The sequence below is a fragment of the Netta rufina genome (genome assembly GCF_964035555.1).
Source record: "Netta rufina genome assembly, chromosome: 23".
In the NCBI taxonomy this organism is placed as follows: domain Eukaryota; kingdom Metazoa; phylum Chordata; class Aves; order Anseriformes; family Anatidae; genus Netta; species Netta rufina.
In genome coordinates this window covers 4,706,934-4,724,069 of record NC_140147.1, presented here as the reverse complement: position 1 = coordinate 4,724,069, position 17,136 = coordinate 4,706,934, and the positions used below count along the sequence as shown (strand labels likewise).

The following is a 17,136-nucleotide window of genomic DNA, read 5'->3' as shown; positions in this document are numbered from 1 at the left end:
GAAACCTCAAAATTCCCCCCTATTGTGCTAGAAGGAGGTCACCAGTCCCCAGTCACCCCCAGTCAGTGCCATCTCCCCGTAAGCTGGAGCTGGGAGGACGGACAGACAGACGGGAGGCGCGGGTTCCCCTTACCCTTTCCGGATGACGACGATGATGGCTCCCAGGAGGATAATGAGGACGACGAGCCCGCCGGCACAGATCCCCAGGATCAGCCCCATCTCCTCCGAGTGCTGTGACACCTCCAGCGGCCGCTTGCTCTCTTTGCAGGCAGCTGCCAGGGGAAAGCAGGGGCAGGGGATCAGTGCTCAGCTCCCTCCTGGCCCCTGCCAGGGCCGGGCACCGTCCCCTGCCTCCCACATGGCTGGGGGGGGAAGGAAATTCACAGAATCCCCCCAGCTGGAAGTGACCCACGAGGACCATTGCATCCAACTCCTACGTAACATCTACGTGATGTTCATGTAACGTGCTGTGTAATGTCTCCTCTACATGCAGGGGGTGCAAAGCAGGAGGCAACACAGAGCCCAGAAGTCTCTCTTCTCCGCAGTTCCTCCCCGTGAGATGCTCTGAGCTCCCTGCATGTTTTATCCCTGCCGAGATGCTACAGGAAAAACCTGGAGAGCTGAAGTGCCTTGGGCACCTCCCTTCACCTCTCAATCCCCAGGGGGCAATGTGGTCCCTCTGCGCCACCTTTGTCACCCCAGACACAATCTCCCTGCGCTCAGCATCCAGCACAACCACCCCCAGCACCACCTCAGTAACAGCATTAGAAAAAAACTCAGCCAAGGGTAAAAACAAAACACACCAGACAGCAAGCAGCAACCACACATCCTCCCAGCAGCGTGGGGCTGAGCTCTGCCAAAGCATCGAGCACCCAACCGTGCAGCAGCACCCTGGGTCAAGCTGCCAGAGCAGGGATCTTGCTGAAAGCAGAGAGCTTACCTTTGCGGGCGATGCGGATGCAGTTCAGCCGGGTTTCCTGCAGAGGAAAGAGACGAGGAGTCAGGCTGGCTGGATGCAAACCTGCTTTGTTGATGCTTTTGCCCCCCCCAGACTGGGGGAGTTCCCGTGTGGTTTGTGTTGAAGCACCCGCTGCTGAGCCTTAGGAGCTCTGGGGCACACGGAGTTATCCATCCCGCTGAGTTATCTGTCCCCAGCATCTTCTAAACCAACATCCTTTGATTTAACAAAGCTGTCACTCCTGGCACAGAGGGAGAGCAAAGCTCAGGGAGGTGCAAAGTGAAGGTCCCCAGAGAGCTCCTGGAGGGACCCCAGCGGTCCCAGCCACCTGCAGGTCACCAGCAAGCTGCTGGCCACGGCCAGAACACCCCAGGTCACCACTCAGAGCTTCATGGCGTTTTTATTTATGATCAAAGCTCTCAAACCCCATCACTGGTGCTCTGCACGTGCTGCCAACATTGCTGTGAGGGCTTCACGCTCAGCTGTCCAATAATTTTCACATTTGCATTGGGGGTTGAGCTCAGATATTCCGTTTCTCCATGTATCTGATCTCTGTTGGAAAAAAAAACTCCACCATTTTCACAGCTCTCCTCTCTGAGCTTCCTCCAGCGCCTCGGGACACCGGCGCTGCCAAACCCGCTCTGTCCTCGCAGCCCGATGCCAAAATCTGCCCGCACGAGGTGCCCGGGGTGGCTGGCACGGCACCGCTCTCCCAGAGGTGCCAGGTCTGGCTTCTCCTGCTTCGTGGTCCAGCTGGCCCCAGAGCCAGGACAAACCCAAGCTGGGAGGCAGCTTTTTTCGCGACGCCTGACGGCAGCCAGCACAAACCCATTGCCTCCCAGCAGGAAGGTTATGAAGCACCAGTTATCCAGCAGTGCCTGAGCGAGCTGGAGCCGAGATGCTGCCGCCTGTGTCTCAGCTCTAATTACAAGCCAGCGAGGTGTGAACGATCCCAGAGGAGGAGGATTCAAAATTCAGCTCCTTCCCAGCGAGAAGGGAGCTGCAGCCAGCATGTGGAGCCACGCACGCAGTAGCAGAGATGCTGCCACGGTGCCACAGCTTCACGTTTAGCAGCTCGTCCCCAGGGTGGACCAGGAGCTGCTGGAGCATGTGAGGATGATGAGGGTCTCCCAGGGGTCCTGATGGCAGCTTGGAAGAAATCAGCCCAGATGGGGAGCAGAGCTTGGGACAGACGGATCCGGGTACTGCTGCTGGGAATCCGGTGAACTGGTGGCTCAGGAATGTGCAGACATCTCTTGGTTCCCAAATCGTCCTTTCTCACCCCAGGATCAGCCACTGGGAACGTGGGTCTGCCCCACAGCAGCTGGGCTGAGGCTGGATGTTCCCAGTCCCAGCACTCACGGCCAGGACCGGGCAGGGGACACGCACACCCCAGTGGGTGCCCAGGCTCCAGGTAGGACAGGGAGCACCCAGCTTTGCTCCCAACGCACCCCAGGGTGGCCCCGAGTGACGGGAACCAAGAGCAAATAGCCAGCAGGAGGACCTAAAGCAAAAGATCTGAAGCAAGCCCCGCTTTCCAACACCCCCGGGACCTCAGGGGGCTGGTGGCAAACTGGTGGTCCCCACAGGGACCCAGCGAGCCGCACGGCTACTCACCCCTTTGAGGTTGCTCATGGCCTGGAAGTAGATGAGATACGCCTTCTTGGGCTCCAGCGGCGGGTTCCAGTAGCCACTGTAGGTCTGGTTGTCCCCCACGGTGAAGGGTTTGGCTTCAGTGAGGCTGCTGGCAGGCAGCTCGGCCCCGAAATAGTGCACGGAGCCACGGGACACGGCGTCATCGAATGTCAGCGGCACCGGGAAGCACTCCTGGCCGCCCAGCTCCCGCTTGATCTTCTTGGGCCGATCCTCTTCCACGATGACCTGGTAGGTGCTGGGGGGTGGCGGGAGCAGGTTAGCTTTGGGAGGACGGCTCTGCCCTGCCCGCCGTGCCCTCAGCCCCCCGCAGCCCCCTGCCTACCTGATGGGTGCCCCCCTGCCCTGCGCCGGCCGCAGCAGCACCGTGATCGTGCTCTCCGACTCGCCCAGCGGTGACGGCATGTCCCCGTAGTCAAAGGTGGGAGCTGCAAAGGGAGCGGGCAGGAGTGAGCCACAGCCCCGTGGCCGCCTGCACGGGGAAACTGAGGCACGAGCAGAATCCCCCAGGTCCTAAGCAAGTGCTGCATTTTGGAGAGGACCATGGAGGGGGTTGCGGTGAGGGGGTTAATTAAAACCACCGGTCTGGCTGATGGGAGAAAACGGAGCAGGATGCGACCTGGGCTGATGCTCCAGCCTTGGGATGCGCTCAGTGTGTGTGGGGACATCACCACATCCAACCTCTGGCATGGCACAAGCATCGCCCCAAGGGGCAGCAGCACCCCAAAGGCAAGGAGAGGACCCCCCCGTACCCAGCACAGCCCCGTGGGCCCCAGGTGATCATCAGCACTGCTTTGCAGTTTCAGTGCCCCCCATCAGGACACATCTCAGCCATGGGATCTGCTTTGGGATCTGCTTGTGACCCTGACCCCCAGCAGAAGGGGACTGCCCTCTCCATCCTGCTGGTCGCCACGTGCCCCCTGGTCTGAGGGAGCTCTGCCACGCAGCCCCGCGGACCATCTCCCTTAGTCTGTCCCCTGAACCTACAGCAGGGAGGAGGAGGAAGTAGGGATGCAGAGCAGAACCACTTTGGAGAAGAGGTGATGACCAAAAGACTACAAAGACATTTTTTGACCTAACAATAGATCACAAACACAAATGCAGTCCCAGGCTGTGGGCACAGCACCGTGAGCATCCTTCAAAAAACAACAGCCAAGCCCACAGGACCTCTGCAGATGCTCTGGCACTGCCACCACCAATGTGCCAGAGGAGAAAGCTCCTCAAAGCCCCAGCAGCACTCGGCGCCAGAGCCCAGGGGACGTACCAGATATGTTGGTGGTGATCTCAGTGAGCGCTGTCTGCCCAAAGCCCTTGCCCGTGCGGGCACGCACCGAGAAGAGGTACGTGGTGCCGGGGTGCAGGTTGGAGAAGACGTGGTAGGTCTCGTTGCGCAGCTTGGAGACCGTGCGCCGCGGGCCGGGCACATTGACCGCCGGGTCGGAGGACTCAATGCTCTGGTAGCTGATCTGAAAGGACAAGGGCAGGGCATTACGAGAGGGCAAAAGCTGATGGCATGGCAAAAGGAATTAATTACAGGGATTAATTACAGGGATTCATCCGCAGGAACAGCCCTAAAAGCAGGTGTCTGTGTTTGCGTTTTGGGGTAAATCAGAAGATAACTGGAAAAGCCACTGCCGGATAATAACAGTGGCACTGAAAGCTGACCCAGGAGACACAAACCCTGTGGCCAGGAGGATTTCAGCAGGCTGGACCCGTGCTCCCACCGCAGCCAGCAGCAGCTGCTGAGCTGGTAGATCCCTGGGTACCGGGGCTCGGGACGCACCTCGTACTGCGTGATGAGGCCGTTGGGCTCCACCGGTTCCTCCCACTTCAGAAATATCATGTCCTCCAGCGGGGTGAAGGTGAGAGACTCGGAGGCGATGCCACCAGGCACTGGGGAAGGAAAGAGAAGGTGCCCACGTGAGGACGAGCCCTGCAGGGATCTGCTCCGGGTGCTTTGGTGCTCCCCAGGGATGCATCCTTGGGGCCGGAGCTGGCACTGCCCCCGTGATATAACCCCCCCTGCACTCCCCACTATTACCAGTAACACCCACCAGTAATTACAGCAGGTGAAGGTGCCGGGATCGATATTCCCTTATTTACTGTGGATTTCCTTCGTTCCCCCCCTCCCAGACCCAAGGGGGTTATTGAGGAGGACAGGAGCTCAGCACAGACCAGTATTCCCATTACTCCCAGGCAGAAATAACGCTTCACTGCCTGAAAAACACACCCCCTCGTTTCAGGAGCAACTAAACCCACTTCCCAGAAAAAAACACCATGCTCCACAGGGATGCTGGAGGCGCAGGAAAGACTGAGGGCAGCGTTAGCAGCTTGGGAACAGCCCCTGGTGGGATGCACTCCAGGCAAGGCATCGCTGATGGCTTTATATTCAGCACAGCTTCGTTGAGCTCTGTGCTTTGGGTCTGGGCAGGTTGAGCCATGCAAGCCTCACACGCAGGGAAGCAGCCCGTTCCAACTAGGTGCCAGCTCTCCCCATCTTCCCTTTATTTATTTTTTTTTTTCAGCTTTTGTTCAGATCTAATTACACGGCCAAGGGAGAGGGATTGCCTTCCGCATGCTTCCCACCGTGCAAATACACAATTTCCACTTGATTTACAAGTTAATTTAATCACAGGCACCATGTCCTACACGTGTACACAAGACGCTTATTAAATTTCCGGAAACCTTTAGGGCAGGAGTAGTGTGTACATATCAATATACATCGCTCCTGCAAACAAATAAAGCAACACGGAGGTGCCCACCTCTGGATTCCAGCACTGGCCGATGTGCTCTGCTGTGTCCGTGAGCACTAATCGCACTTGCAGTGCTATTTTCTACTCTTTTTGGGGAAAATCCCACTGCTCGGGGATGTTCCCATGGACCATGCGTTTGTGCGTGCACTGGGATCAGACCAGAGTTGGTGCACAACGGCTGCCAGTTGTGTGTACCCCCCTGCCATCCATCTACACCTATATTTATGGATTTTTATATTTTTATTCTGGCTTGTAGTGCCTGCACCCTGCCTGCAAGGGAGAGAACTGGCTCACTGCAGCACCTGCACACAGCTCTGCTCAGCACAGAGGTGAGGGGAAGGACGGGCAGAAGGAAAGCCCAGGGAACCAAAGCCCTCCCCAGCCAGGTCTTTTTTTTCCAACGACTCTCCAAGGAAAAACCCCAGTGCTTCACAAACAAAGCACAAAAAAAGCCAAATAAAACACAACCAAAGGTCCTATTATTGAGCCTTCGCTACCTTCTTGTAATTGCATGTGTGGCAGCTCATTACCCAGTCCTGGCAACTCAAATCATCATTACCCAGTCTCAGCCACAGAGCACACAGGGGGAGAGACTCAGCCCATTCCCACCACGTTCAGTTGCTTAAAAAGATGTTCCTGTCCCATGGGACTCAGGGCCCAAGGTGGGGATGTCCCCACCACACTGTGAGGTGGCTGCAGGGTCCCCAGCACAGCCGAGGCACCAGCCCCTGCTCCTCCGCAAGCCTGCCACAGGAATCTGGGAGCAGTAGGAGCCGAGCTTTACACCCGGTCATTAGCTAATTTAGCTAAACTGCGCAGTCCTGTAGCTGGGCCAAACCCACGTGTAATGTTTGCAGTATATCCATGCACCCAGAGATGTATGGATCCCTCCCGGGACGGGAAGCACTCGCTGCACCATGCTTGATCCAAGGGGAAAGCAGCCAGCCCCGGCTAATCTACATAGAGGGAAGCAGCTGGAGCGATTACAGGATAGCACAAAAACATCTGGAGCTACTGTATTAATATACAATAGGAAAGCAGCTGGAGCAGTCACAGCACAGTGCAAACAGCTGAAGCAATTAGAGACGGAAAATAAAGCGTGGAGCTGGGCGCCCACGGGCAGGCAGGCTCAGGTCTGGGGGCACACCAAGCGCTGATGGGACGCATGAAGAAATCGCTCTGGTTTTAGCATTCAGAGATTAAAGCAGGACCCCAAAGACTCCAGTTGAGTTTGCAGCTCTTCTGCCTTAATTCTGATTCTTGATCCTAAAAAGCACCTCGGAGATTAACAACTATGCGAGGGGTTGCTTAAGCATAGGCAACAGGCTTTGCCCCGGAGCAAGCAGGTGATTTCTTCCCAGTTATGTGGTCTGTTCCCCATTCGTGCTGCAGAGAGTTAATGGTGCGTGATGGGCGAGTCAGAGTGAGCCAGCAGGGATGGAGGGAGGGATGCTGCGGGCACACTTGGCACCCTGCACCCACTCGGGGACACCACAGCTCCTCACACCCCAACAGGGACATTGCCCCTTGTTGGTGCCTCTGGATACGGAGCTGGGTTGAGCAGGAAGAACAAATGGTTTGGCTGTGCAAGGAGAGCACACGTATGCAACCCAAATCCCCCCGAAAGCAAACTTAATTGGGGAGAAGTGCTGGGGAAGCTGACCAGAGCTGTGCCGGGAGTGTGCTGACCTCTGGCTCACGGCGCTCACCAAGGAACATAGCAAAGCCAAACTGATCAGCCTGAGCCCTGCAGATGAAAGGAGTTCCCGAAGTGCAAAGCATTAATTGTTTTAATCAGTTGTTATTCCTGCGAGGCTTCAACTCCACAACAAGGGGTGAAGGAGGACCCGCCACGTGGGGACGAGTCGGGATAAAACACCACAAGATCAGCGCTCCTGGGGCGATGCAGGACATTGCTCTGCCAGAACACCAGTGCTGCCCCATCACCACCCGACTCCCCTGGGACACCCGCAGCATTTCTCCCCCCCCTCTGCCACCACTGCATCACCCTCCCCTCCCCACAGGAGATATTCCCATTGTGCCCCCAGAGGGAACACCTCGGGGACGCTCCCCAAACCCGCCGCGTGCCCTTACCGTCCTCGTCCGTCTGGAAGGTCACCTCCTTGCCCTCCTTGCGGCCCTCGGGGTTGGAGAGGATGAGCTTGACGTGGATGTTCTTGTAGGGCAGCAGGTTTTTGATGGTGTAGCGGTTGGCGTTGCGCTCCATCTTGGCGCACTCGCGGAAGGTCTGGTTGTGGCCGCTGCCCACCAGGTAGCGGTAGCACAGCGAGACGGTGTAGGTGTGGCAGCGGGTCAGGTTGTAGCCCAGCGGCTCCCACTGCAGCGTCAGCTGCCTCGACTGGATTTCGGAGAAGGCCAAGCCCTTGGGGGCCCTCATGGGCTCTGCCGGGGGGAGAGAGGAGTCAGAACACATCGCCCAGAGGTTTACACCAAGGGCACGTTCACCTAGCTTCAGGCACACAGCGGGAAAGCCCGTGGTGTTGGAGCAAGGCATCTGTGCACAGACAGCAACCCTGACCCCAAAAGTGGTCCCAGTTTGCTGCCCTGTGGCCTGCCTTAGGCTGCCCAGAGAGGCTGCGGAGCCTCCTCTCCTCAGAGATTTTCAAAAGCCATCCAGAGACGGGCACCCTGCTCTGGATGGCCCTGCTGGAACACGGCTTGGACCAGATGCTTTTGCCTATCGCACCCCAGAGCAGATCCTTGAGCAGTGTGCATAAAGCAAATTCCCATGGGATTTGCACCACGAAGGAGCTGGAGCAGCGCAGGGTTGCAGGAGGCATTTCCATGCTCAGCAGATGCTCCAGCAGCTCCAGATGTCCTCATGGGACATCCTCAATGCCTGCACCCAGTGGGTCTGCTCCACGCCTGGTGGCAGGGACCCACCTCTGGCACCATCATTAGGAAAATGATCATTTTCACCTCAATCATCACCACCAAACACCCCGTCATCTCCTTCACCCATGGAGAACCCATTTCTTCTTCATTCCGCTGTATTTAAGTGGTCAGTGGGGAGCAGACTCCCCCGGGCCAACGTGTGCAGATCCAAAGAGCAATTCAGCAAGAGCTCAGCTAACGAGGATGTCCGCAGGCACCGATACCACCAAATATATCCACACAATTAGTGCCAGCACCGAGCCGCTGGCGCTCACAGTCACTAATGCAGCTGCACGGATGCAGGCTGCGTCGATCACGGGTGACAGCACTGGGCATCTCCCCTCGCCCCGGGGCAGGATGCATTTATCCTTTAAGTGGATTCTTCCAGAGTCCTCGTGGGTTGAATCCTGCAAAGCCCGTTGTCACCAGGGGTTGGTCCAGAGATGCTGCAGGGCTTGGGCTGGTACATCAGGGAGGATGCAGGGCCGGTGACCGACACATTGCTGCCTTTCAGGTGGAAGAGCAGCAGCTGCTTCATCCCTTGTAAAGCCACCACGTGCTGGGTCGGGAGTGATATCCACCGCTGTGTCACGCAGGGAGCCTGGGCTGGAGGCAGGGACCATCAGAAAAACAACACGGGGCGCCGACACTTTCAACCAGCGCCTGTCATCGGCTTGAAGGTAATAATGAAAGCCCGGCTTTCTCAGAACACTTGTGAAAATTAATCTGGGAGAAAAGCTCCTGCCAGGCCCTGGGTCAAGCTTTGCATCTCCTGATCTTCTCCTCCAGTGATGTCAGAAGCTGACCCTGCAGGGTCAGAGGCATGGGCAGAACCACGGTGCTCCAGCTCCACGATGTCCCAGCCCCACGGGCTGCACCCTGCAGCAGCAGCACGGGGAGGATGCACCCAGAGGTGACAAGCGGCTCACAGCGCTGTCACCAGCACGATGACAACGTCCCCACGCCCTGGTGGCTGATTCGAACTCAGAGGGAAGGATGCTGCTGATACCTGAGTTGCTCGATCCCTCCATCACCCCCAAAGGGAGCGTCCATTGGGACAGGGACCCTCCACCCACAGCATTAAGGCTGAGCTGATTAAAAACAACAAAATAAGCTCATTCCTGGAAAGGATAAGTGCTCCAAAGCACGAGGACCACCAGTTTTGTCTTGTTTTGGTGTATGTACTAAAACAGGGCACTGTCCTGGCCCATTGTCACCACTGCCATTGCCACCCAGCTGATGGCAGGAATGGTGTCGATGTGACGATCACGTCCCCTCACTGCCACCTCATCACCTGTGCTCAGCCAGAGCTGTGAAGCCCACACCAGAGGTGGCTGCCATGGGGCAGCAGAGGTGCCTCCACCAGCCTCATTGTCCCAACAACTGGAGACGGGGACATCCCCAAAACTCGGTCACCACAGCAAGGTGGCCACCAGACACTAGTCAGTCACAGCCAGGTGTCCTGCCCTGAGATTTTAGGCATGCCCTGAGATGGATGCAGCCCTGAGGACCCTGCAGCCCAGGTGAGCAGCTGTCCCCAGCCCCCTTCACCCATCACCAGGGATGGGAACCAGGCGCTGGCCCTAAAAAGTCAACAAAATGCAGCTTCGTACATCCAGAGGAGCAATGCTTCAAGCCCCTGGACCAAAGCACCACAGCCCCTGGACCAAATCTGCTGCTCCCAGCCACAGACACTGCATGGACACCAACCCACCTGCACACTTGGTGCGGCTGATAAGGGGGGGTCCCGGCTTGCCGGTGCCCCCCTCGCCGGGGCGCGTGAGCAGGACGCTGATCTCGTACTCCGTGTCGGGATCCAGGTGCCACAGCTTGTAGGTCTGCATGTTGACGGCGTGCACCTCCGACCAGGGCCCCGAGGTCATGCGGTACTCGATTTCCTTGCGCACGATGGGGCCGTCGCCGATGATGGAGTTGGTGTTGAGCTGGATGATGAGGTAGGTGGAGCCGGCCCGCAGCAGCTGGGGGGGCGCGATGGGTGTGGGGGGCTCTGGAAGAGAGAGGAGAAGTGGTTCTCCAAGCTGGAGCATCCCCTCTCAAAGCCAGAGCATCCCCCATCCCAGCACCCCAAGCCACAGGTACCACAGCTGACTGCAGGCAGCACATTCACATCTCCTCCCAAACCAACCCATCGCCGTCAGGTCACAGGACAAACTCTGATCTCGCACCCAGAGGATGAGCAAAACGCTGACAAGAGATCGACACTGAAATGTCAGAAAGCACAGGCTGATCTTTAAATTTCAGCCTGTGCCACGTGCCCTGCATCTCTTCAGCAGCCTTGGCAGCAATGGGGTTTCACCTGACCAAACTTCAATTATTTTTAGAAGATGCACTGCCCAGCGTTCAGTAAGGTACTGCAAAGTTTCACCAGAATTAATTAATTCCCACTGACTGCAATGAAAAATAAATGAAGGCCAGCGGGAAAGGTAGTTTCCAGGTTTTATGCTAAAGCACAGTTTAGCTCATGCCAGTCACAGCGAACAAACGCAGTCCTGGTGCCCTGACAGAAACCCCTCTGCAGCCAGGGGCGATCAGGAGCCGTGGCACAACGCAGAGGGACGCCCGGGGGCAGCACCCACCTTTCACGATGAGCTCGGCGAAGTTGGAGACGCCGGCGCCGCGGCTGGACTGGGTGACGCAGCGGTACAGGTCCTGCTCGCCCTTGGACACCTCATCCAGCTGGAAGGTGGCCAGGAAGCGCCGGTGGCTGATGTGCTTCACGGAGGCAGCAGGGACCACCTCGCCGCTCTGCCTCTGCCCGGCAATGAGGGAAAAGGCATGAGGAGAGGTCAGCGTGACACCCAGAGGCACCGAACGCGGTCCCAAAGGATGTCTCTGATGAGAGGATGGGGTCGTCCTTCTCCCCCCTGGCCCGGTGCATCCTCCCCGCTCACCTGCATCAGGAAGCGCTCTGCCTCGGCGGCCTTGCCGGCGGCCACACACTGGAAGGTGGCATTCTGCCCCGCGTTCACCTCCACGTCGCCCAGGCGGGAGAAGTGGGGGGCTTTGGCTGCCGAAGGACACAAGGGAAGAGTCAGGAAGCTCTCGTCTACCCCAAATCCCTGCTGCAGCCTCAAAACCCAGCCTGGGGGAGACAAGCTTGGACCAGGCAGCTTCCTGAGAGCACTGAATGGGCTCAGGAGCATCTTCATGGCCCAGCACGCCCACGGTGATCTCCTGGGCAGGACCTCCAGCCTGGGGTTGGGGATTGGTGCCCATCCTAGGAGCCTGTGCTTTCTGGCCAGTAGGGCCAGGGAGGTGATCGTCCCCCTGTATCTGCTCCAGTGAGGCCACACCTCAAGTGCTGGGTTCAGCTTTGGGCCCCTCACTACAAGGACATCGAGGCCCTGGAGCGTGTCCAGAGCAGTGCTACGAGGCTGGTGAAGGGCCTGGAGCACAAGTCCTGTGAGGGGCAGTTGAGGGCACTGGGGGTGTTTGGTCTGGAGCAGAGGAGGCTCAGGGAGACCTCATTGCTCTCTGCAACTGCCTGGAAGGAAGGGATGGGGAGCTGGGGTCGGCCTCTGCTCACAGGGAACTGAGACAGGAGCAGAGGGAACGGCCTCGAGTTGTGCCAGGGAAGGTTCAGGCTGGAAATGAGGAGACATTTCTCCTCAGCAAGAGCGCTCAGGCGTTGGGACGGGTTGCCCAGGGAGGTGGGGGAGTCCCTGTCCCTGGGGGTGTTCAGGGAGAGGTTGGACGTGGTGCTTGGGGACAGGGGCAGTGGGTGATGGTGGTGCTATGGGGGACAGTTGGACCAGATGACCTTGGAGGACTTTTCCAGCCTTAACGATTCTGTGATTCTATTCCAGCAAGGCTGGACGTGAAGAAGGAGCCCTGCTGGTACCCAAGGAGATGGGAGCCCCCCACCCCAGTGACAGCAGGACATCCTGGTGCTTGCTGTCCCTAGGACTGGCCCATGGGCCACCAGCCCTGGAGCACCCACAACCGATCCACCTCCCCACAGCCCCCGCTCCCATCCCACCCCCTACTCACAGCACGGATAATTCAAGAGCAAGATGTCATCCAAGCCGAGATAGCCGCGGCGCTCGCTGGAAATCACCGCCTCGAAGAGGACCTGCGGCACCGAACAGAGGGGTCACACCTGGCCTGTGGGGTCCCCTAACCCAGCACCCAGCCTTCGGAGGCGACCCCATCCCCTGAGCAAAGGGATTTTAAACACACATTGACAGCAGGTGACAGAGAGGCAGGTCTGTAACACATTTGGGGGGCTCGGGGGGGCTCACCTGGTACTCGTTGGGCCAGAACAAGCTGACGGCCAGCTCCGCCTGGTGCCACTGGCGGCCATGGGAGCCGGAGGCGTTCCAGACGGCGCTGCCCACCGGGCCCCCCGTCACCCGCACGTAGGCGCTGAGGGTGCCGGGGCTGTGGCCGTCGCGGCTGTACATGAAGTAGCTGAACTGCAGGCAGTGGGTGTCGTTCTCGCTCAGCGCCTGGAAGAGCAGGTGAGCCCGCTGGCCCGCGGCGTGCTGCGAGGCGTTCACCATCAGGTAGGAGCCTGTGGCCGGGGAGGGGGGGAATCAAAGGGGGAGAGGAGGGAGAGCGTGGAACGGTGCCTCTCTCCTCCGCCTTGTCCCTAAATTTGGGGACGGGGAGGGTGGCACCCGTGGGAAGGAGCTGGGAGGGAGGGGACCCCGAGGATGGGCCCTAAAGGAGAGAGGGATGCCGGAGATCCAGGCAGCAGCACGATGCCAAAATAGGACCCAGCAGCTGGAGGAGGAGGGGAGGATCAGACCTGCTACCCCCAGGACAAGCTGCTTGTGGCCCCAGTCCCCCCAGGACACCAGGTCCTGCTGCTTGTGCCACCATCAGTGGCTTCGATGCCACCAAAGACTCTACCCCGCACCCAAAGCCACCAGTAATGAGCCCGTAGGTGCTGATGCTCAACCCAGGGCCACCCAGGATTTCCCATGAGGACCAAAAGCCCAAAGGGGACCCAAAATGCAGCATCTGCCCCCAGGCTGTACCCTAAAATCCCACTGGAGTCCCAGAGCAGCCCAGGGTCCCACAGCTGGTCCTCACCCCCACCCCACAGCAAGGACGAGACTATTAATATTCCTTCCACTTTAATAACAGCAGGCGCTGTAAGTAACACAGCCAGGCCATTTATTCAAGTCAACCGTTGTTTTCCTGACAGCAGCCCCTTAATTATTAATAGCTCTCACCGCTGTTTAATTTACATGAATTCACACACTTTTCTCCCAACAACCCCTGGCGAGCGGCTCGACCAGGGCATGGGCACCGACGGAGCCTAACGAAGGCAGGGGGACACCCGTCCAACTCCCCTGGCCCTTGGGAGCTGCACCCATGGATGGCCCTGAAGCACCCAACGGGCCCCATCTTCACTTGGGGAAAAGTGGCACCAGCATCGCACCGCGACATCCTTTAGAGCTAGGAACCAGAGGGATGGAGCTCAGGGGTAGCTGAAAGGGGAAAGAAACCACCAAAAAGCAAAATTTGGGCCATATTCACCAATCCACGCTGCTGCCCAGCATCCCAGCCTCTCCAGGCAGGTGCCCAGGGTGAAATAAATTTAGTTTCTCGGATAACACAGACGCATTTCATGGACAGAGGGGAAGCCAGTATGCAGCTATTTCTTCTGGGTTTTATTTGGTTGTTTTTTTTTTTCCTTTCTCTCCTGAAAAATTACTCCTGCACAGATGAGAGCAGCTCCGCTCGGGCCAGGGGATGCTGGCACTGAGAGACATCTCCCAAATGCAACCTCTGCCCGCCCCATCTTCCGGGCTCTCATCGATAACTGAAGCCCTTCCTCCTGCCCACAAACGAAACAAAGCCAGAGGACATAAAAAAAACTAATAATAAAAAGACTGAGACTAAAATTAACCCCCTGAAAAGTTATTTTAAAGACAGAGAACGCCCATTAGCTCAGCTGGGACTAGACACCCCTGGCTCTGACTGCAGCAGGGCAGCAGAGCTCCTCTGGCAAGGCTTCCCACACTCTACATTTTCCTCCTCGATTTTCTTTCCTGGTGTTGCTGCAATGGAAAAACCAGGCTCCCGCTGCCTGCCCTGGCAGTAACGATGCATCTCTGCAATGTCTTTTCCCCAAAAGTGACTGGTGCTGACTCCCAGCATTGCCTCCACCTGAAGCCCCTGCATGCAGGTTGGGTATTTTAAATGCTAGGGAACAAGGAGAGGTTTCCCCTGGGCTTGTTTGCAGGTATTTTTCCAATTTTCAGCCCGTTTCTGGTTGTTTTTTAAAGCAGCCCGATTACAAAGGCAGTGTGGCCCCAGTTGGGTGCCCCCAGGAGCAGCACCAGCACACAGGGAGCTCCGAGAGGTGGTAAGACCACAAAACTCGGTCCCAGCGCAATGGGCAGCCCCAGGGGGCTTGAAATTAAGAATTATCCTACTGCTGCCAGCAGACCTGGGGAGGCAAAGAGGCCACATCCCTGCCCTGCAGCATCCCAAAGCCATAGGGATGGGCAGGACCGATCCCAGCAGCCAGAGCACAAGGCGACATTGCAGCCGGGTTCTGTGAGCCCTGTCCATATGCCGGCATTACAGCAAAAATCCCCTCCAAAAATGACGAGAGGGGAATTATTTGCAAACCCCACACAAAACAGGCAGCTTCAGCAGCCCCAGGAAGGGGCCGTGGCTGGGCTGAGGATGGAGGCAGCCCTGCGAGCATCCTTCCCTCCACGTCCCTCCTTTCCCCGGCCGCGCCGAGTCCATTAACGCAGGCGGCTCGATCGATGCCGTGCCTCGTTTGTTAAATCCTTTCTCCGCCGTTCAATCCAATCTAAGGTTGGTTTTAATTGACACGCTGGCCCAGCAGGCTGTCACCCCGCTTCGTCACTGCAAGTAATGAGCCAGCCCCCCCCGGAGACAAGCAGCCCCTCTGCTCGGCTGGGAGGACACCGGCAACTTAATTTAATTTAGTTTTCAGGTGGGCTTTTAGGGAAAAGTCCAACTGCTCGGCAGAGAAACAGAGGAGTCTCAAGCGCTAAATAATATTTCAAATGAAAACAGAAATAAGTTTCCAGCTATGTTCCCGACGGGAAAAAACATCAATTTGTTAGGCTAAAGTTGTTGGTGAGACGCGTCTGAAGGTCTGAGCTGCAAAAGCAGCTCTGCCTGCATGGGCTGCACGCAGGAAGCCCTGGACCTGTCCCTGCAAAGTCCTTGTGCAAGGTCCCCAGCCTTGTTTTCCCATTTTGGGGACATCATCCCTTCCTTGTGATTCAAACCAGGTCTTCAAGGACAACTCAGCACCTCCAGCAGCCTCGGCACCGATTTGCGGGGAGGTTGGAGGCACTGCCGTGCCCCCCCAGCACTTCCACATCTTGCTGAGATTTTATTGTACAAAACCACAGAAAGGGGAATAAAAATAAAAGGAGAGAGCCATTAAGAGGCAGCGAGGCAGGCATGTGAAGCGTGCACCAGCACCCAATTTCTGCACTGAGCCATAGGACGAGCATCTCCCCAGGGAGCCCCGGCATCAAGGGCTGGCCAGCCACTGCCACGGGGCGCTTGGAAATGCCCCAATACCTCTGCCCAGCAGCCAAAACCAAGGTCATTTTTTTCCAAGGTTTTTACAGATATGCAGCAGGAGCCAGTCAGGAAGCAGGGCTGCAGCTGAAGGAGAGGCACCGGGGTGGCAGCAGTGGGTACGACGGAGGGAGCACAGAGGAGTTTGATGTATGAAGATGTAGAAGAGACAAGCAGGGATCCACGGGGGGATTTTTCCAGTACTGGGTTTGGACAGAAAACTTTCTGATGGTTTTGCAATGCAAACCCATAAAAGAAAGCCACTCGAAAAAACAGACCCGTGCTTCATCCTGCCCCTGTCCCATCCAACAGATTCATGCAGGGATTGACCCAAGCACCCGCTTTATTTGGGTGCTCATTAAGCAAATTCCAACTCTCATCTCAGCCCCGGTGCCCGGCACAGCAGCACCACGGCAGCAGTGGCGCAGCCTGCCCCGGCTCTCCACCACTCTCCCTTAAAAGAACAATAACGAGCTGAAAAAGCAAGATTGCAACGTGGGAGAGACCCATCCGTCTTCTTTATGTGAAAGAGGGAGACGAGTCAAGACGGAAAGAGAGGAAAAAAACAAACACAACAAGAAAACAAAAAGAAAGAGGGAAGAAAAAGGTAGAGGCGGGTGGCCGGCAGCCAGCATCCGCTCAAATAAATCCTGCACTCCTTGAAATTGGCTGATCTCCAATAAAAACTCATTTTAATCCAGGACCACGAGACTCCTTTGTAAAGTGCTCCCTGGAGAGGCCACGGCGCTGTGAAATAGCGTTCATCTACCGAGCTGCCAGGGGGCCGAGAGGCACGGTGCTGCCTGCACCTTGTGCCCCTGTCTGCAAACAGCTGGGGGTGCTCTTGGGGACCCCCTGGTAAGGGGCCGAGCACCCCCATGGGTGCCACCCATCTCTCCCCGATCAGCATCAGGGATGGGGGCACTTCCCAGGGCCGGACCCTGCCCTGCCACACACTCTCATTGCTCAGCACCGCAGATGGTTGCACCCCTGAGTTTCAGCAGAATAAACAGGTCAACTCTTTGCTTCCATTTAAGCCCCCACTTCTCATTAATCAGTGATTACATCCTCGAGCAAAGCAAGCAGCCCCAGCTTTGTGGCCAAGCACGGTCTCCACCTGACCCCTTCAGCCCCCCAACAAGCCCCCAGGCTTTGAACTGCAGCCGCTCAGCACAGCTCTTAAATTACAGCAGGAAAACGAACAGAAACCCCAATTACAGGCAGGAGACTCGCCATCATCCATCTCCAGCATCCCCATCCCAGCTCTGCTTCCCATCTCGCTGCCCCCAGGTGAGCCCCATCAGAGCACAAATTAGGTTAATTTGGTTT

General features: G+C 57.3%; 1 protein-coding gene across 1 annotated transcript in view; it reads right to left on the bottom strand.

Moving 5' to 3' along the window:
- Window positions 1–17,136, bottom strand: part of PTPRU (protein tyrosine phosphatase receptor type U) — a gene marked incomplete at both ends in the record, with an annotated part of 52,594 nt that overhangs the window by 21,164 nt on the left and 14,294 nt on the right. The window contains 12 exons of the mRNA XM_084300809.1: window positions 134–272; window positions 941–977; window positions 2,576–2,849; window positions 2,937–3,039; window positions 3,876–4,077; window positions 4,395–4,504; window positions 7,459–7,767; window positions 9,974–10,267; window positions 10,857–11,031; window positions 11,172–11,287; window positions 12,271–12,352; window positions 12,522–12,793. Of these exons, the coding sequence (XP_084156935.1) occupies window positions 134–272; window positions 941–977; window positions 2,576–2,849; window positions 2,937–3,039; window positions 3,876–4,077; window positions 4,395–4,504; window positions 7,459–7,767; window positions 9,974–10,267; window positions 10,857–11,031; window positions 11,172–11,287; window positions 12,271–12,352; window positions 12,522–12,793 (2,113 nt within the window). The remainder of the gene's footprint in view (window positions 1–133; window positions 273–940; window positions 978–2,575; window positions 2,850–2,936; window positions 3,040–3,875; window positions 4,078–4,394; window positions 4,505–7,458; window positions 7,768–9,973; window positions 10,268–10,856; window positions 11,032–11,171; window positions 11,288–12,270; window positions 12,353–12,521; window positions 12,794–17,136) is intronic.